The sequence below is a fragment of the Mastomys coucha genome, unplaced genomic scaffold (genome assembly GCF_008632895.1).
Source record: "Mastomys coucha isolate ucsf_1 unplaced genomic scaffold, UCSF_Mcou_1 pScaffold14, whole genome shotgun sequence".
Classification (NCBI taxonomy): Eukaryota; Metazoa; Chordata; class Mammalia; order Rodentia; family Muridae; genus Mastomys; species Mastomys coucha.
Window position 1 is genome coordinate 65212825 of NW_022196896.1, and position 15742 is coordinate 65228566.

Consider the following 15742-nt stretch of genomic DNA (forward strand, 5'->3'; position numbering starts at 1 on the left):
AAAGGCTGTAAAAAAGAAGTGTATCTGTATTGATCACGTGTGTCATGAAGCGATCACTGAAGTATATCATGACACTGATACTAATGGTCTGTGACCACCATGGGGTTCTTAGAGAAGTCTAGCTAGTTTTATTTTGGCTCCTTTAGAAACAGGTAACAGCTTGGATCTGGGACCTTTGAGGCTTAGACAAGTCCAGTCTTGGCAAGCGACAGGGAGGGTGCAAGCATCCCTCTAGCAGTGTGCAGACAGCCTCCTGTCTCCTGGTGCCTGCTGGGAGGAAGAAGTGCTCTGCTAAGGGATGGTGTGGCTTGCTGCACCACCCTCCAGGCGGGGCACTGTGGAAGGTGAGTAGCTGGGAAGTTCTCTTCCCCCAAGCCTCCACTCAGGTCTGCTCTGCTGGTATCAGATTGTCCTGAGGCCTCAGGCCCTGATCAGGCCCTGATCAAAGATGGCTGAGTCTCAGTGCGGGTGGCTAAGCCTTTTAACTCATTGTTGGTTCATTTACTCTTAGTTTTTTTTGTTTTTGTTTGGTTTTTCGCATTTTGACATCACTGCCTTTTAAAAATATTTCTTCGGATTTTAGAATTAAACGTTTCCCGTGTTCTCCAGTTTTCCTTTATGTCCAAAGGGCATTTGACCTGTACACACTTATAAAGGGAACAGTCGAGTTGACTCATCTGTCAGCTTCTAGATGTGAATTATTTTCTCAGTTTCTGTGTTATAATACTAATCACTGTAAAACTCTAAGACTTGGCTAATCACAGAAAAGATTGTGGCTTCAGTGTTTTCTCTGAAGGCATTGTGACTGGTTTCCAGAGCATACCACGTGCCTGGAAGGGTCATCTCACCCAGCACGGGCTCAGCAAGCTCCTGGGCTGCGCACAGGGGACCGAGTTGTTCCCTGTAGGAGGAAAACAGTTTTACAGATGGCCTGTCCTGCGTCTATCCCCATTAGAAGGAATGTGCAGTCTCTGGACAGCTGGGAGTGCCGTGCGGATCCTGGCAGAGCTCCTGCAGCACAGCTGCCTTTACTGTCCTTTAAAGTTGTAAAAATGTTGTACAATACTGTTTTATCTCCTGACACTTGTATTTGCCCAGCTTAGTGCATTTAAATACTTTTATTTATTTATTTGTTTGGGACAGTATTAATATATATGAACATATAGTCACTGTTTTATATATTCTTAGCTTATTCAAAGCCATGTATGCTGTAAATGTGCTTGTCTTTAGAATGATAAATAATAAAAACTGACAAGAACATTAAACTCAGTCTCACTCGATTCAGTCTCCTACACTGCAAGGATATCCTGCAGCCAGTGCCAGGCTGGGGGTCATGCCTGGGCTTGGGGACCGAGGGTCGGGAGAGACTACAATCTTTTTAACCATGTTTTTAGTGAGTTTGAATTAAGGTGTATGGTTAAGAATGGGGACATCATCAACTGGGGGACAAAGGTGGGGGTACAGGAGTCAGCACCCAGTGGCTGTCTCATTCTAAACCTGCTCTTAAGGGTCCCAAGAGGGAGAAATAGCTTCTTATAGGTCTCGGAGGCTATCTTTATATATTTTTAATGCTATTTATTTATTGTGGTATGTGATATTTATGCATTTTAATACCATTTATCTATCTGTGTGCAGGTGTGGGGTATTGTGTGTGTAGTGTGTGTGTATGTGTATGTGTGTGTATGGAGTGTATGGGGTGGTGTGGGTTTGTGGGTGTGAATGCGTGTGTGTATCTGGTGTCCCCGAACACTCACATCAGAGTCAGAGGTCAGCTCCTGAGAGTCAGTTCTCTCTTCCTCCCACTGGAAGTCTTGATGAGTTCAGGTGGTCAGGTTTCAGCAACAGTCATTCCCACCTGCCAGTTCTGTCACTTAAATATACCCTCTCCTTAAAGGCCCGTGTGACCCAGGAAGGAAGACAGACAAGCATACTCCATTTTAAAAGGGGAAAAGGAAAGGTTTGGTGTTCATTCACACAAGTGCTGAGCAGATGAGGGGTAGATATGGAAGCTTCTGTTTATCAGGCTCTACACTCCCATTTAATTTTTAATAGCTGACTGTTTGTGAATGTATTTTGTAAAAGGCTTATTTACATTCTTCTAAAGGATATGTCATGCATACTTGGTCTGCCTTGCCGTTTACCTTTGCTTTCATAAGGATGGGTATAATTCTTGCAATAAAGGAACTACTCAGAGTTTACTGGATGAGGGGCTGGCAAGATGGCTCAGCAGGTAAGAGAACTTGTCATTAAGCCTTACAATCAGAGTTTGATCTCTTGTATCCACATGGTAAAAGGAGAGAACGCCCTCTGGCCTCTGCCTGCACACATGTGTGAGATCCTACAGCTGGATCTTACGGAGTCATTTACTCAGTTGAGATTACCTCCCTTCAGATGACTTTAGCTTGAGTCAAGCTGACAAAACTAGCCACCACAGCATCTTATAAACATGAGGCATGATGGAAGTAAGAAAGGTGACATGACTTAATAGTCATCTGATGACATTAAACATTCTCTCTCCTTTCCTCTATACTGGTTATATTTAATAATGAAACTTATTTAAATCCAACACTTAAAAAAGAAAAACCCGAAAAAATGAGATTTAGAAAAGTGGGCCAAGGATATGGACCAGTGGGTGGACATGCTTGTTACCAGGCAGGAAGGCCTGAACTTGCCTCCAGGAGCCATGTGGTGAAAGAAGAGCCCTGACTCCTATTGCCCTCCCACCTCCACATGTGAGTGGTTGCATGCATATTCCCCTCCACCACCAAAAAATGTAAAAAAAAACCTGACAAAACTGTATCATCAAGGAATAAGACGCTTAGGAATAAACAATCAAAATGGAGAAAATCTAATACACTAAAAGCTTTAAAGTTTTGCTGTGATTAGACACCAATAAATGTATCTTGTTGATTGGAAGAGTTAATCATGTTCAGATGTCAGTGCACCCAGGTGCTTTGGAGGTTAAATGCAGGCCCTATTCAAATGCCAACAGCACTTTTTTCTTTTTAGAGATAGACAAAATATATATTCTAAAATACAGATTCTCAAAGAGTTTCATATACCCTAAATAATCTTGAAAAAGAACAAAGATGCATTCTGATTTCAAACTTTTATTATAGAACAAACACTTTCTGATTTCAAACTTTTATTATAATTCTCCAGTAATTAAAGCAGTGGTGTCAGCATGAAGATAGACAGAAGCTGCAAGAGAGAATGGGCTCAGAAGCAGCCCCACCACGCATGGCGAGATGTTTTCCCATCAAAGGGCAACATGCAAAGCTAGTTTTCCACATGTGAACAGTAGAAAGTCAGCTTATATCACACACAAAGAATAACTCAAAATCAGCAAAGAGCAAAGCTAAGAGCTAAAACTCAAATTCCCAGGGCAGGCTATAGTCAGCTCCCTTGGGTAGGCCAATGCTTTTGTGGATATGACTACTAAAAATTCAACCAAAGTAAACAACCTAACTATTAATAGGCAGAGGACCTAGAAAGATTTCTTCAAATGATATATAAAGAAGGCCACCAAGCATATAGAACACATGACATCAATAGTCAGGGAACTAGGCAGCAGAAGATGGTAGATCTTAACGCCTACTAGAATGGCCACTAAAAAAAGCATAAGATTCACAAAGACTAGGCAGTTCTAATCTCTGTGGACTGCTGACAGGAACATAAAATAGTGTGGCTGCTATGGAAACTATGGCAGTACCTACTAATAAAAACAATTACCCTATGACCTACAATCTGTATGACATACACTAAGACTGAATGCAGGGCCCTAGGGGTATTTGTATATACATGTTCACAGCATGGTCAGGAGCTCCAGGGTGGGAACAACCAAGGTACCCACGGCTGGATGAGTAGGTAACAAGATACATACAAGATACATACAATATACATACAACATACACTAAAATATTATTTGTCCTTACAAAGGAAGGAAACTCTGATAACATACACACACACACACACACACAAACACACGCATACTCGCGCACACACACAAAGAGTTCACTAATACCAGGCACTTAGGGTACTCAAATTCAGAAGGAGAGAGTATGCCAAGGACAGGGTAGGGTGACCTGGGAGTGGCTGGGAGTCATTACATGGGCATACTGTGCATTTCCTGAGGTGGATGCAGAATGGTGATGCAGGCCAACTGTACTGCACTGTTCTGGCCAAGAGCAAGTGGTGTGTGTCTTCTGGGAAGTGCAGCGCTGAAAATGCTAGCTCTGTGCTCAAGGCTTTGGGGATTCCTGGCCAGCCTGGGCTAAGACACAGAAAGGCAATGTATAAAAATAAAAACTGTACTTCATTGAAAAGGACAGACCAAAGTTGAGAAAAAAAATGCCAATTAATGTTTAAGAGATGAGTTAATAGTAAATACAAAATCTTACAGGAAAGTAAAAAGATAACCCAACTGAGAGCCAGACTGTAGACTGAACCATTCTGCAAAGGCAGCATAGAAAGCCAATGGCCACATGAGAAATGCTCAGGTTATGAGACGTTAGAGAAATGCAAACCAAGATCCCAATTACATGCCTCTTCACACCAAGCAGAATGTCTGTCAGCAATATGAACAGTTGTGATAAGGGTGCTGGAGCCTAGATCTCATTGAGAGAATTAAATGGTGATAAAACCATTGTAGAAAATATAACTGAGGCTGTCAGAATACACCCCTGGAGCTCCACTCTAAATGAAACATTTTGAACTTTTTTTTTTTTTTTGGTTTTTCAAGACGGGGTTTTTCTGTGTATCCCTGGCTGTCCTGGAACTCACTCTGTAGACAGGCTGGCCTCGAACTCAGAAATCCACCTGCCTCTGCCTCCCAAGTGCTGGGATTAAAGGTGTGCGCCACCACCGATGTTCATAGCATTAGTCAAAAGCCCCAAAGCAGAAACAGCTTAGAGCTCCTCTGCTCGATGGAGAAACACAGGGCGTCTGTTCTACTGTGTCTACCTACTATGCTTGCTACTCAGCAGAACTACGTTACAGACTGATGCTACACGAGAATAACCTGTAAAACTTGGTAGCAGGACTCAGAAAAGACCGGACTAGATAGTTCCACTCATCTAACAGATCTGGAATAGAGGGAAGGAGGGCACAGTGCTAATGAGTTAAGTTTCTGGAAAGGATGAGACTGTTCTGGAAGTAGATTGTGGTAACTGCTGCATGCTTCACAAACACTCTAAAATCTATGGGATTGTATAATTCAAGGTTCAATTAGGAGACATTATGACTTCCTCCAAATAAAGCTATATCTAGTCAAATGGAGGCATTTCATACCAACACATTTTACTCTCGGTTGAAATTAAAGCACTAGTGGGAGGTGTGGCTCAGTGGTCAAGCTTCCTAGCATGCAGAAAGCGCACTCCTCCACACTGCACACAGACACCAAGCTTGGGACACAGGCCATAGGACTGAAGGGTGCAGTAACTCCACTCTCAGTGGGGGCAGTACAGAGAGCAGAAGGGTGCAGTACCTCCTCCTCCCAGTGAGGGCAGTACAGAGAGCAGAAGGCTGCAGTACCTCCTACTCTCTGTGGGGGCAGTACAGAGAGCAGACCTCAGGGACACCCTAGGGAATTCTCAGGGCTTCAAAACTTTTAAAACAGCAAGTGAACTCCCCCATCCCACACTGCTTTAGCCCCAGAGAACTACAGAACGATATAGAAGCTATGACTCCCTGTTCGATGGCAAGAATCACACTGGAGATTTAGTGCCCTGGTGGCTCTCTACTGTGTTAAGTGGTCAAAATAAAATGACGAGAATTCTTAACTTTTCAGCCACTTCATGTCACTGACATTTGCTATCTAGAGTGAACATCTGTTTTTCCCATTTGCTGCATTCCAGTGTTTAGGGATGAGGCCCATAACTCATCCTATGTGACTGTAAATAGTGTCAGCACAGTACATGCAACCAGGATCTAGCCAAGATCATCAAGGATGGAGCAGGAGCATATGACCCAGAAAAGACTAGAGTTCTTCAGCAGGGTGTGATTTGTGAGGCAGCTCATACTCTGCTTTTTAGAGCCCAGATCTTGAGGATGTGGATTGTGGCTGATATCACCCCTTTATAAGGAAATGACTAGCCTAAAATTGAAACCAAGAAAAAGAAACAAGAGTTGGGGGAGGCTAACGACAGGTTCTGTGTTGCTATCTATGCCCATCTCATGTGGCCTCCTGGATGCACAAACTGTGTAATCCGATTGAAGAGTCATCCTTGGACAGAATCTACCCATTAAGCAATTCCCAAAACATATTAAGTTCTTAGCTCATAGTTGTTTAGTCCCATGGACCTTCTATAAATGACGTCAACCAGAAGAATCATTCAGAAACAGCATTGATCCATTTTCTCTGGTGTTCTTGGGAGGAACACCTGGCCCAGGCATCGAACATGCAGGAGCTACTGTGCTTCCCATCTTGGTTCTTTTCTGCTGAGGACCAGAGAAAATCCTGGGTAATTTTCATCTTGCGTTCAGCATAATGCTATCAATATCCTTTTCTTCCTCTGAATCTTGATCTGGCATCCAACTGAAAACAAGCATACATATATTTAATCACATCTGGAATAATAAACACAGCTCTGGTAAGGGATATCAAAGACGTTAATAAGAAAGAAGGAAACAAACTTCTAGAAAACTCGGCTGAGCATGTGCTTAATGCTACAGCCAGCATTCAGGAGGCCAAAGCAGAAAGACTGAGAGCACAGGGCTACGAGAGCTTATACAAAAAGTGAAAGCCACCAGAGAAAAGTAATGAATGGGGCACTACATACAAGAGACCAGGTCCACCAAAGGCCAGCCAACAAAGACTGAACTTCCTGTAAAACTGAAGTTCCATTTTTGTTTCAATGCATGTTCTAGCAAGCCCACCTTTGTAAATTCAAATGTACTGGGTATTTTTAAACAGCAACTGGAAATACTACTGACATGATTAAGGGATTAAAAATCCTTGCATTCCCTCCTCCTAGGCTGACCCTGAGTTCTTTGATTTAAGCCTCACACTGGAGCCAATTCCTTAGGGACACAGGTAGGGAGAATCTGAAGCCAATGTAAGGCAACATTTTGAAGTCACTAGAGCTGTTCAAAAATTTTGTAGGAAGGAATTATGAGACAAGCCCTATCAGTGAGTCTGACAATAGAATACCACCTATGTGTGCACAGCATAAAGCACCTGCAAGCCTTTGTAAAAATACGTAAATTATGTATTTTTCTATACTATACTATTCTATTCTATTCTATTCTATTCTATATTATACTATACTATACTATACATTGAACCCAGGGCCTATACTATACTATACTATACAATGAACCCAGGGCCTTACAAATGCTAGGCCAGCACTCAACCGCTGAGCTACACTCTGTCCTTTTTATATACTTTTTTGATAGGGTCTCATGAAGTTGTCCAGCTGTTGAATTTACTCTACAGCCCAAGAAGGCCTTAAATCTTCTGCCACGGTCTCTTCAGATAGCCAGCATCACCTCTGTACCACAGGGTCTGACTGAGTGATCTATTTTCAAAAACAAAATCTTCAAACATAAGAGTTGCATTAGGATGGTGTACAGAGTCATCCTTGGAACACGTGCTCTGAAACTAAATTGACCACATGGCTCAAAGGCATGTTCTCAGCTTCTCTCATGCCCAAACAAACTCCAACAGCTAAGTGTACATGGGGCACTCTGGAAAAATCATGGTCATAGCCTCGAGAAAGAGTGAGAACCGCTATCTGCTCTGGGTCAAAGCATGATGGAAAGCCTGCCTCTTCCTGACATCTACCAAGTCACTGACATTTTAAATTCAAAATATTATAATTCCTCACCAGAGGCCATGCCTGCCAGAAGACCAGGGAGGCTGCCCACAGACTCTCAGCTCTCTCTGTTCCCCAAGACCCAACCCCTCAGATCGTCCCTAGCTCTTCAACAGAACAGCAGCTGCAGCGCCCCCTGACCACATCTCCTGTGGATCCCACAGACCATTCCCTCCTAACCTCTCCACCTCCACCTATCTGTTACTGCCCTAGGCTCCAGTGCCAGCAGGCACTCACTTCCCGTGAACACAGCTGAGCGGGACAGGAGAACAGGCAGCACAGCCATCACACTCTGAAATCCAGACAGGAAACAGAAACCAAGGAACAACTCACTCACCCAACAAAGACAAACCCAGAAATCAGCACCTACATCTTCAATCACCCCAAACCCAGATGCCTAGATGCCAGCACAGAAACACAATAACCGGCCAGAGCGACATGTCTCCACTAGAGCCCAGCTATCCTGTCACAGCAGGTCCTAAATATCCCAACACAGCTGAAGCACAGGAAAAAGACCAACTATATAAAGATGACAGAGGTTCCTAAAGAGGAAGCGAGTCCCTTAAAGATATCCAGGAAAGCACAAACAGTTGAAAGAAACAAAATGCTTCCAGACCTAAAAATGGAAATAGAAGCAACAAAGAAGACACAAACGGAGGGAATTCTGGAAATGAAAAATTTAGTAATTTGAACAGAAACTACCAAGGCAACAGGATACAAGAGATGGAAGAGAGAATGGCAGGCATTGAAGATACAACAGAAGAAATGGATAAATCAGTCAAAGAAAGTGTTAAACCTAAAAAGACCTAACACAAAACATCCAGGAAATCTGAGGCACTATGAAAAAAAAAAAAACAAAAAAAACTAAGAATAACAGGAATAGAGGAAGGAAAAGAATCCCAGCTCAGAGGCTCAGAAAATATTTCAATGAAGTCATAGAAGAAAAATTTACTAACCTAAAGGAGATGTCTATAAAGGTACAGAAAGCAAACAGAAGCAAATAGATACCAGAAAATAAAGTCCCCCCAGGACTGTCCCTGCATCTGTTGTCTGCCTGTGGTTCCCATTCCCTAACCGTGATGCCCTGTCTGATCTCGGGGGAGAGGATGCGCCTAGTCCTGCAGTGACTTGATGTGCCAGGTTGGGGAGATATTCAGAGGGGGGTTCCCCTTCTCAGAGGAGGTAAGGGGAGAATGGGAAGAGCATGTGTGTGAGATGGTACTGGGAGGAGATGTAGGGTGATATTGAGATGTAAAATGAATAAATACATAAATTATACCTGATTTCTCAGTGGAGATTCTAAATGCCACTAGAACCTGCACAGATGTGCTGCAGACTTTAAGAGACCATAGATGCCAGCCCAGACTACTATACCCAGCAAAACTTTCAACCAACATAGATGGAGAAAAGATATTCCATGATAAAGTCAAATTTAAACAATACCTATTCATAAATCCAGCCCAACAAAAAGGAAAACTCCAACCTAAGGAGGTTACTACACCCATGAAAACAGAATCTCACACCAGCAAAACCAAAAGACAAGAAACACATACACACATGCACAACTACCACAAACAACAATAGCAAAAATAAAATAACAGGAATCAACAACCACTGGTTATCGATATCTTTCAATATCAATGGTCTCAATTCCCCAATAAGAAGACACAGACTAATAGAATGGATGTGAAAACAGGATCTCCCACTTCTGCTACATCCAAGAAACATACTTTAACATCCAGGGTAGACACAACCTCAGGGTAAAGGGTTAGAAAATAACCCTTTATAGCAAATAAAAAGACCTAAGAAATAAGCTGATGGAGTCATTTTAAGATCTAATAAAATAGACTTCAAAATTAATCAAAAGAGAGGGGGAAGGACACTACATACTCTACAAAGGAAAAATCCACTAAGATGGCATTTCAGTTCTTAACATCTATGCCCAAAATATAAAGGCACCAAGTTTGTAAAAGAAACATTACTACTCACCTTTAATCCCAGAGCACTTGGGAGGCAGAGGCAGGTGGATTTCTGAGTTCGAGGCCAGCCTGGTCTACAGAGTGAGTTCCAAGACAGCCAAGGCTATACATACAGAGAAACCCTGTCTCGAACCCCCTTCCCCCAAAAAAACCCAAAACAAACAAACAAACAAACCCACTACTACTGCTTAAATCCCATATGAACCTCAGACACTGATAGAGGGAGACTTCAATACCAAGTCTCATCAATGGACAGGTCATCCAGACAAAAAACTAAACAGAGAAACCCTGGAGCTAAAAGACATTATAAACAAAAATGGACCTAACAGATTTACAGAACATTTCACCCAAACACAAAAGAATATACCTTCTTCTCAGAAGCTCATAGAACTTTCTTCCAAACTGACTACATACTTGGTCACAGATCAAGCCTCAGCAGAAACAAGAAACCTGAAGTAACTCCTATCAAACCACTGCAAATTAAAGCTGGATAGCAACAACAACAAACAACAGAAAGCCTACAAACTCATGGAAACTCAACAGTTCTCTACTGAATGAAAAATGGGTCAAGTCAGAAATAGAGAAAGCCTTCTAGAATTCAATGAAATAAATATATACCATACCCAAACCTAATGACATAATTGGTATAAGGGAATGTATTGGCATACAAACAGATACATTAATCAAGGAATCAAATTGAAGACCCTTAGACAAATCCAAACATATATAGACACCTGATTTTTGATAAAGAAGCCAAAAATACACACTGGAAAAAAGACAGCATCTTCAACAATGTGGAGCACAATGAAAGCAGTAATAATAGAAAAGTTCACAGAACAAGTGCCTATATTGAGAGAGAGAGAGAGAGAGAGAGAGAGAGAGAGAGAGAGAGAGAGAGAGAGAGATCATACTAGTAACAGCACACCTGAAAGCTCTAAGAAAAAAGTAAGCACATCCAAGAGGAGTAGATACCAAGAAATAACTAAGCTAAGGGCTGAAATCAGTAACATAGAAACAAAGAGAATACAAAAAATGAAAAAGAGTTCTTTGAGAAAATCAACAAGATAAACAAACTCTTAGGCAAACTAATGGCAGAGAGAGTGAACATCAAATTGACAAAATCAGAAATGAAAATGGGGACATAACAAAGAACACAGAGTCAGCCTTGAGAATCATAAGGACATACTCTAAGAACCTGCACTCCTCCAAATTGAAAAATCAAAAAGAAATGGATAATTTTCTCAGTAGGTACTATTTATTTAAGATCAAGAAAACAATTTAAATAGACCTATAACCCCTAGCTAGAGGCAGTCATTAAAACCCTCCCAACCAAAAGGAGTCCAGGGCCAGATGATTTTAGTACAGAAGTCTAACAGACTTTCAAAGAAGAGTTACTGCCAATACTCCTCATATTATCCACAATGCAGAAACAGAAGGAATATTGGCCGATTCATTTTCTGAGGTCACAGTTACCCTGATACCACATACTAAACAAAGAAAACTACAGACTAGTTTCCCTTATGCACATAGATGCAGTTTCTTGATGAAATACTTGGAAACCAAATCCAAGAACACATTAAAAAAGATCATCCACCATGATCAAGAAGGCTTCATACCAGAGATGCAGGGATGTTTCAATATACAAAAATCAGTAAATATAATCCACCATATAAGCAAACTGTAAGAAAAAAAAAGACATGAAAAGGTCTCTGATGAAAGTCTTGGAGAGATCAGGGATACAAGAGACATATGTAAATATAATAAAAGCAGTTTACATCAAGGCAAGATTTGGCAGAGTGAGAAAGGGCAGGGAAGAGAAGCTGGAATTAGGGGGAGCCTTTTAGGGGATGGTGTGGAATCCTATTGTAGTGGAAACTTCCTGGAATCTACAAAGGTGATCCTAATGGGGACTCCTAATAGTGGGGGATATGGAGTCCCAATTTTCCATCTCTTCTAGTTAGGCAAGGCTTCCAGTGGTGGGTCAGGTTACATTCAATTGGGTTATTGGCCAAGAAGATCCCATGGAAATCCCCAAATAACCCAGGCTGGTGCTAAGATAAAGGGTTGTTCTTGCTCTCCACAAGCTGATAGCCAGGCCCCCCACTGCAGAGGACAACATCCATACAACTCATTGAACATGGAGAATTTGAGCTGGTGCCTACACAAAGCCTTCATCCCTATTATTCTAGTCTCTTCGGGGCAGGAAAGTACTCCACAGGCTACCAAAGAGAAACATGGACACCAAACCCAGCCACAAATCCTTCAACCTAAAATGTGTCCTGCCTACAAAATATATTAACTAGTTCAATGGTGGCTCAGTACTTATGGGAATAGGCAAATCTTATTTGACCTAGACCCAGTGCATGAGAAGGAACCCATGCCCAATGCTGCTTGGGTAACCAAAAACCAGAGTAGATAGCTGGTAAAAACAAAACACACAGCATCAGTAACAACAAATGATTTCTAATAATTTTCTGCTCTACTCATAGATCAGTACCTTACACAGTCATCATCAGAGAGATTGCCTCTGGTTTCCTTCGTCCATATGACCTCACAGAGATTGAAGCAGCAAGCATGGGACCTACACCACGTCCTCTGTACATAGATTCTAACTATCAGACTACTAATTTTATGGGAGACTCCTAACTGAGAAGGAGTGGGTCCCGGCTCTTTTGCTTGCTCTTGGGATTCTTTTCCTCCTGTTGGGTTGCTGTGTCCAATTTCAATATGAAAGTTTTTACTTTATCTTGTTATATTTTATTTTGTCATGTTTGGTTGCTATCTCTTAAAAGCCTAATGAGACAGAAAAGAAGTAGATTTGGAGGGGAGGAGAGATGGAGGAGAGCTAGGAGGAATAGGGGGAGGGAAAACTATAAAGCTATAGTATATGAGAAAAGAATCTATTAAAAAAAACAATTACTCAAGACAGATAAAGTATGATAAAATATGAAAAAATGTTTTAGGAAGGAGAATGAATATGTGTCCATTGGAGTCCCTGAGGAGATGAAGGCAGGAGACTCACAAGTTCCAAGTCAGTCTGCATTACACATTGCTAGATGTGGCAGCACACACCTTTAATCCTAGCACTTGGGAAGCAGAGGCAGGTGGATCTCTGAGTTTGAGGCCAGCCTGGTCTACAGAGTGAGTTCCAGGACAGCCAGATATACATTGTGAGACTTTATCTCAAAAAGGAAGAAAAAAGGAGAAGAAGAAGAAGAAGAAGAAGAAGAGGAGGAGGAGGAGGAGGAGGAGGAGGAGGAAGAGGAGGAAGAAGAGGAGGAGAGGAGGGAGAGGAGGAGCCAGAAAAGAGGAAGAAGAGGAAGAGGAGGAAGAAGAAAAGAAAGTAGTAGTGAAAGAAAATAAAACAGAAAGACTGAGCTCTAGTGAGAGATTTCAGGCAGTTTACTGTCATTTATGCAATGACACAGCAGAACTCATTAACTCCTTTATTAATTTTTATGCCTTCCCAATGTTTGGACCATACTTTCAAATTCCTCACATGCTTAAAAGCTTGCATTTTACATAGTTGACAAAACACAAGGGAAGACAAGAAAACTGCACAGGGAGGCCAGCCATACATGGCAGGAAACTGGTGGAGAGCTATCACCAGGGAGACACAGCAGCACAGCCATACTGGGTTTCAGCCTCCCTCATGCTGAACTTCTGCACCCTCTGTTTCTTTATGAACACAGGAATGAGCTCTCAGTGTAGTCCCAAGGCCAGCAGACATAGGCTCAGACCCATAGGTGTGCCTCTTTCAAGGAAAGCTCACATTTCAGCTTCATATTTTTTTCCTTGAAAAGCCTGTTCCCATCCCAAAGACCTGTGTAGATCTTTCAAGTGGTGGGATGGTAGCACAGAGTCCCAGGCACCAGTGATGTCATTTGGGGCCCTCCTGCCATCATCCTTCACCCCAAAACTCAAACACTGACATTTCCTCCTGGTCATGTAAGACAGAAGTGCCGACACCGTCCTCAACCTGCTGGGCTTGTGTGTAACTGCCAATGACCTGAATCCATGCTCCCCACAGTCAGCTCCTCCCATTTAAGACTTACTTGCTGAGACCTCATCCTCAAGCTTTCAGAGGGCCAGCCGCTCTATAGGATAACAAGCTATGCTGCCCCACGTTCATCACTGGAGTCCCCACACCATTATCCAAACCATATCACTACAACCGATGTATGATCATTAAATCATTCACATTTAATTCTATGTATAGTTAACATAAGCTTTCAAAATGGCTCATCACTTACCATTGATCTTTTACACTCAAAAAAGGAATACTGCAGAGCTCTGCAATAGCCTTCCTTCAGACACTGCCGTGGGGATTTTCCTTCCTGTGACATACAAACCAATATGAATTATCTGAAAAATTGTCCCACAAAGGGCAAGACAAGTGTTCTTCTGAAAGTAGGGTTTTTTTTAAAAGATGATTTAAGAAAATTCTTAATTCCTTTTTATTAACCTTGGTGGTTAACGAAAAACAAATGTAAAGATTATCAGATAATTAAGTACTTTGAGCCTGTCTTTAAATTTATTTTATAAGTGTTTGCCTGTGTGTACAAACATGCACCACATACAAATCTGGTGCCCATGGATGTCAGAGGCTACCAGAAGGAACTGGAGGTATAGATGATTGTGCACCACCATATGGCTGCTAGGACCAAATCCTGGTCCTCTATAAGAGCAACAAGTGTTCTTAACCATTAAGCCATCTATCTTTCCAGCCCTAAGATTTTTAGGACACATCATTAATGTTTGTATAAGCCTTCCTATGGATGAGAATTATGAATTGGATGTGTTAAAATAAGGACCTTTTAGTGTTGGTACTAAACTCTGTATGTAAATGTTAACGGGAGGGCTGGAAAAATGGCTAAGTAAATAAAATGCTTGCTGTGCTCGAAGCTCCAGTTCAGCACCCACATTAAGAGCCGGGCATGGTGGCAGGAGCCATTAATCCTAGAACTGAGTAGCGGAGACTAGCCAGTCAGGTTCACTGACATGCTCTATCTCAAATAATAAGGAGGAGGGGCTAGAGAGATGAGTCAGTGGGCAAAAGGGCTTGCTCTTCTAGGATCAAGGTCAGTAACAGGAAAACCCTGTTGAGTTTCCTCTGGCAGTTTCAACTTTTCTGGCGTCTCAAGAGTCTTAGAGATAGTTCTGAACCTTCTCCCAGCTCCTCTTTCTCCTCACTATCCCCTACTGAAAGGTACATTGTTATCATCTGAATTCATACCCTAAGTTTCTTGGAGCCCTATCGTTCCTCGACTGTTTCCCACGGCAGCACATAGTATAAAGGCTTGTGTTGAATTCCTCCCAGAATGCAATGCTGATGGGCTAAAGATCAGCAGAGAGAAACTATGGCACACCATAGGATACTTCCATATTCTAAAAGCCAAGGAATCAAAAATCTCCACCACAGATCAAGTAGCCATGCGACGCAGGCACAGGCCTCGGCAGCTGCCCTTAGACTGAGAGTCTCTGACGAGTGCCAGCACTCGGGAATCGCTTCTTGAACTAGATGGCTCAATGTTTACAAAACCCTTATGAGGGTAATAAATTACCTCCCATCTAACACCAGTAAGAACTGGAGATGAGAGCTCAAGAGACCTGTCCAAAGTCAGGAGCGGACGCGCGACCTCTACCCTCGACGTGACCTCCCTTGCAGGCCAACATGGAGCCAGTCTTGGCTGAGCTCTGTCACCCAGATCCGCTACCTGGAGCACACAGGCCGACTGCAGCAGACATGCACCCAGATCCTCCTTCACGCCCGTGCACGCGCCGCCCTCCGGCTTGTCCTCATAATACCGGGGCATGGCGGGGCTCACCGGCCTCACCACACCAGAACGCGGCCTTCGGTCACCCCCGACCGCCCGGAAGGGCGTGGGCCACGCCCACTGACAAGCTAGAGGTGAGGGTGGGAGAAATCCTTAACTTCCGGCAGGGTTG

The 15742-nt window shown here is 42.6% G+C and overlaps 1 protein-coding gene across 1 annotated transcript; it reads right to left on the reverse strand.

Moving 5' to 3' along the window:
• Positions 1 to 3094: 3094 nt before the first annotated feature.
• LOC116088320 (cytochrome c oxidase assembly factor 5) lies at positions 3095 to 15738 on the reverse strand. The gene is made up of 3 exons (XM_031367238.1): positions 15511 to 15738; positions 14047 to 14130; positions 3095 to 6535 (listed from the first exon to the last, which is right to left on the reverse strand). Exons 1-3 carry the CDS (start codon positions 15607 to 15609, stop codon positions 6494 to 6496), a joined length of 225 nt encoding a protein of 74 aa, XP_031223098.1. The 5' UTR covers positions 15610 to 15738; the 3' UTR covers positions 3095 to 6493.
• Between the last annotated feature and the right edge of the window lie 4 nt (positions 15739 to 15742).

Coding starts and splice junctions, on each gene's coding strand:
- LOC116088320 (XM_031367238.1), bottom strand. CDS start 15,609: ATGCCCCGGTATTATGAGGACAAGCCGGAGGGCGGCGCGTGCACGGGC. Junction 14,131..15,510: donor AGTCGGCCTGTGTGCTCCAG/GTAGCGGATCTG, acceptor TGTATGTCACAG/GAAGGAAAATCCCCACGGCA. Junction 6,536..14,046: donor TTGAGTGTAAAAGATCAATG/GTAAGTGATGAG, acceptor GCTTGTTTTCAG/TTGGATGCCAGATCAAGATT.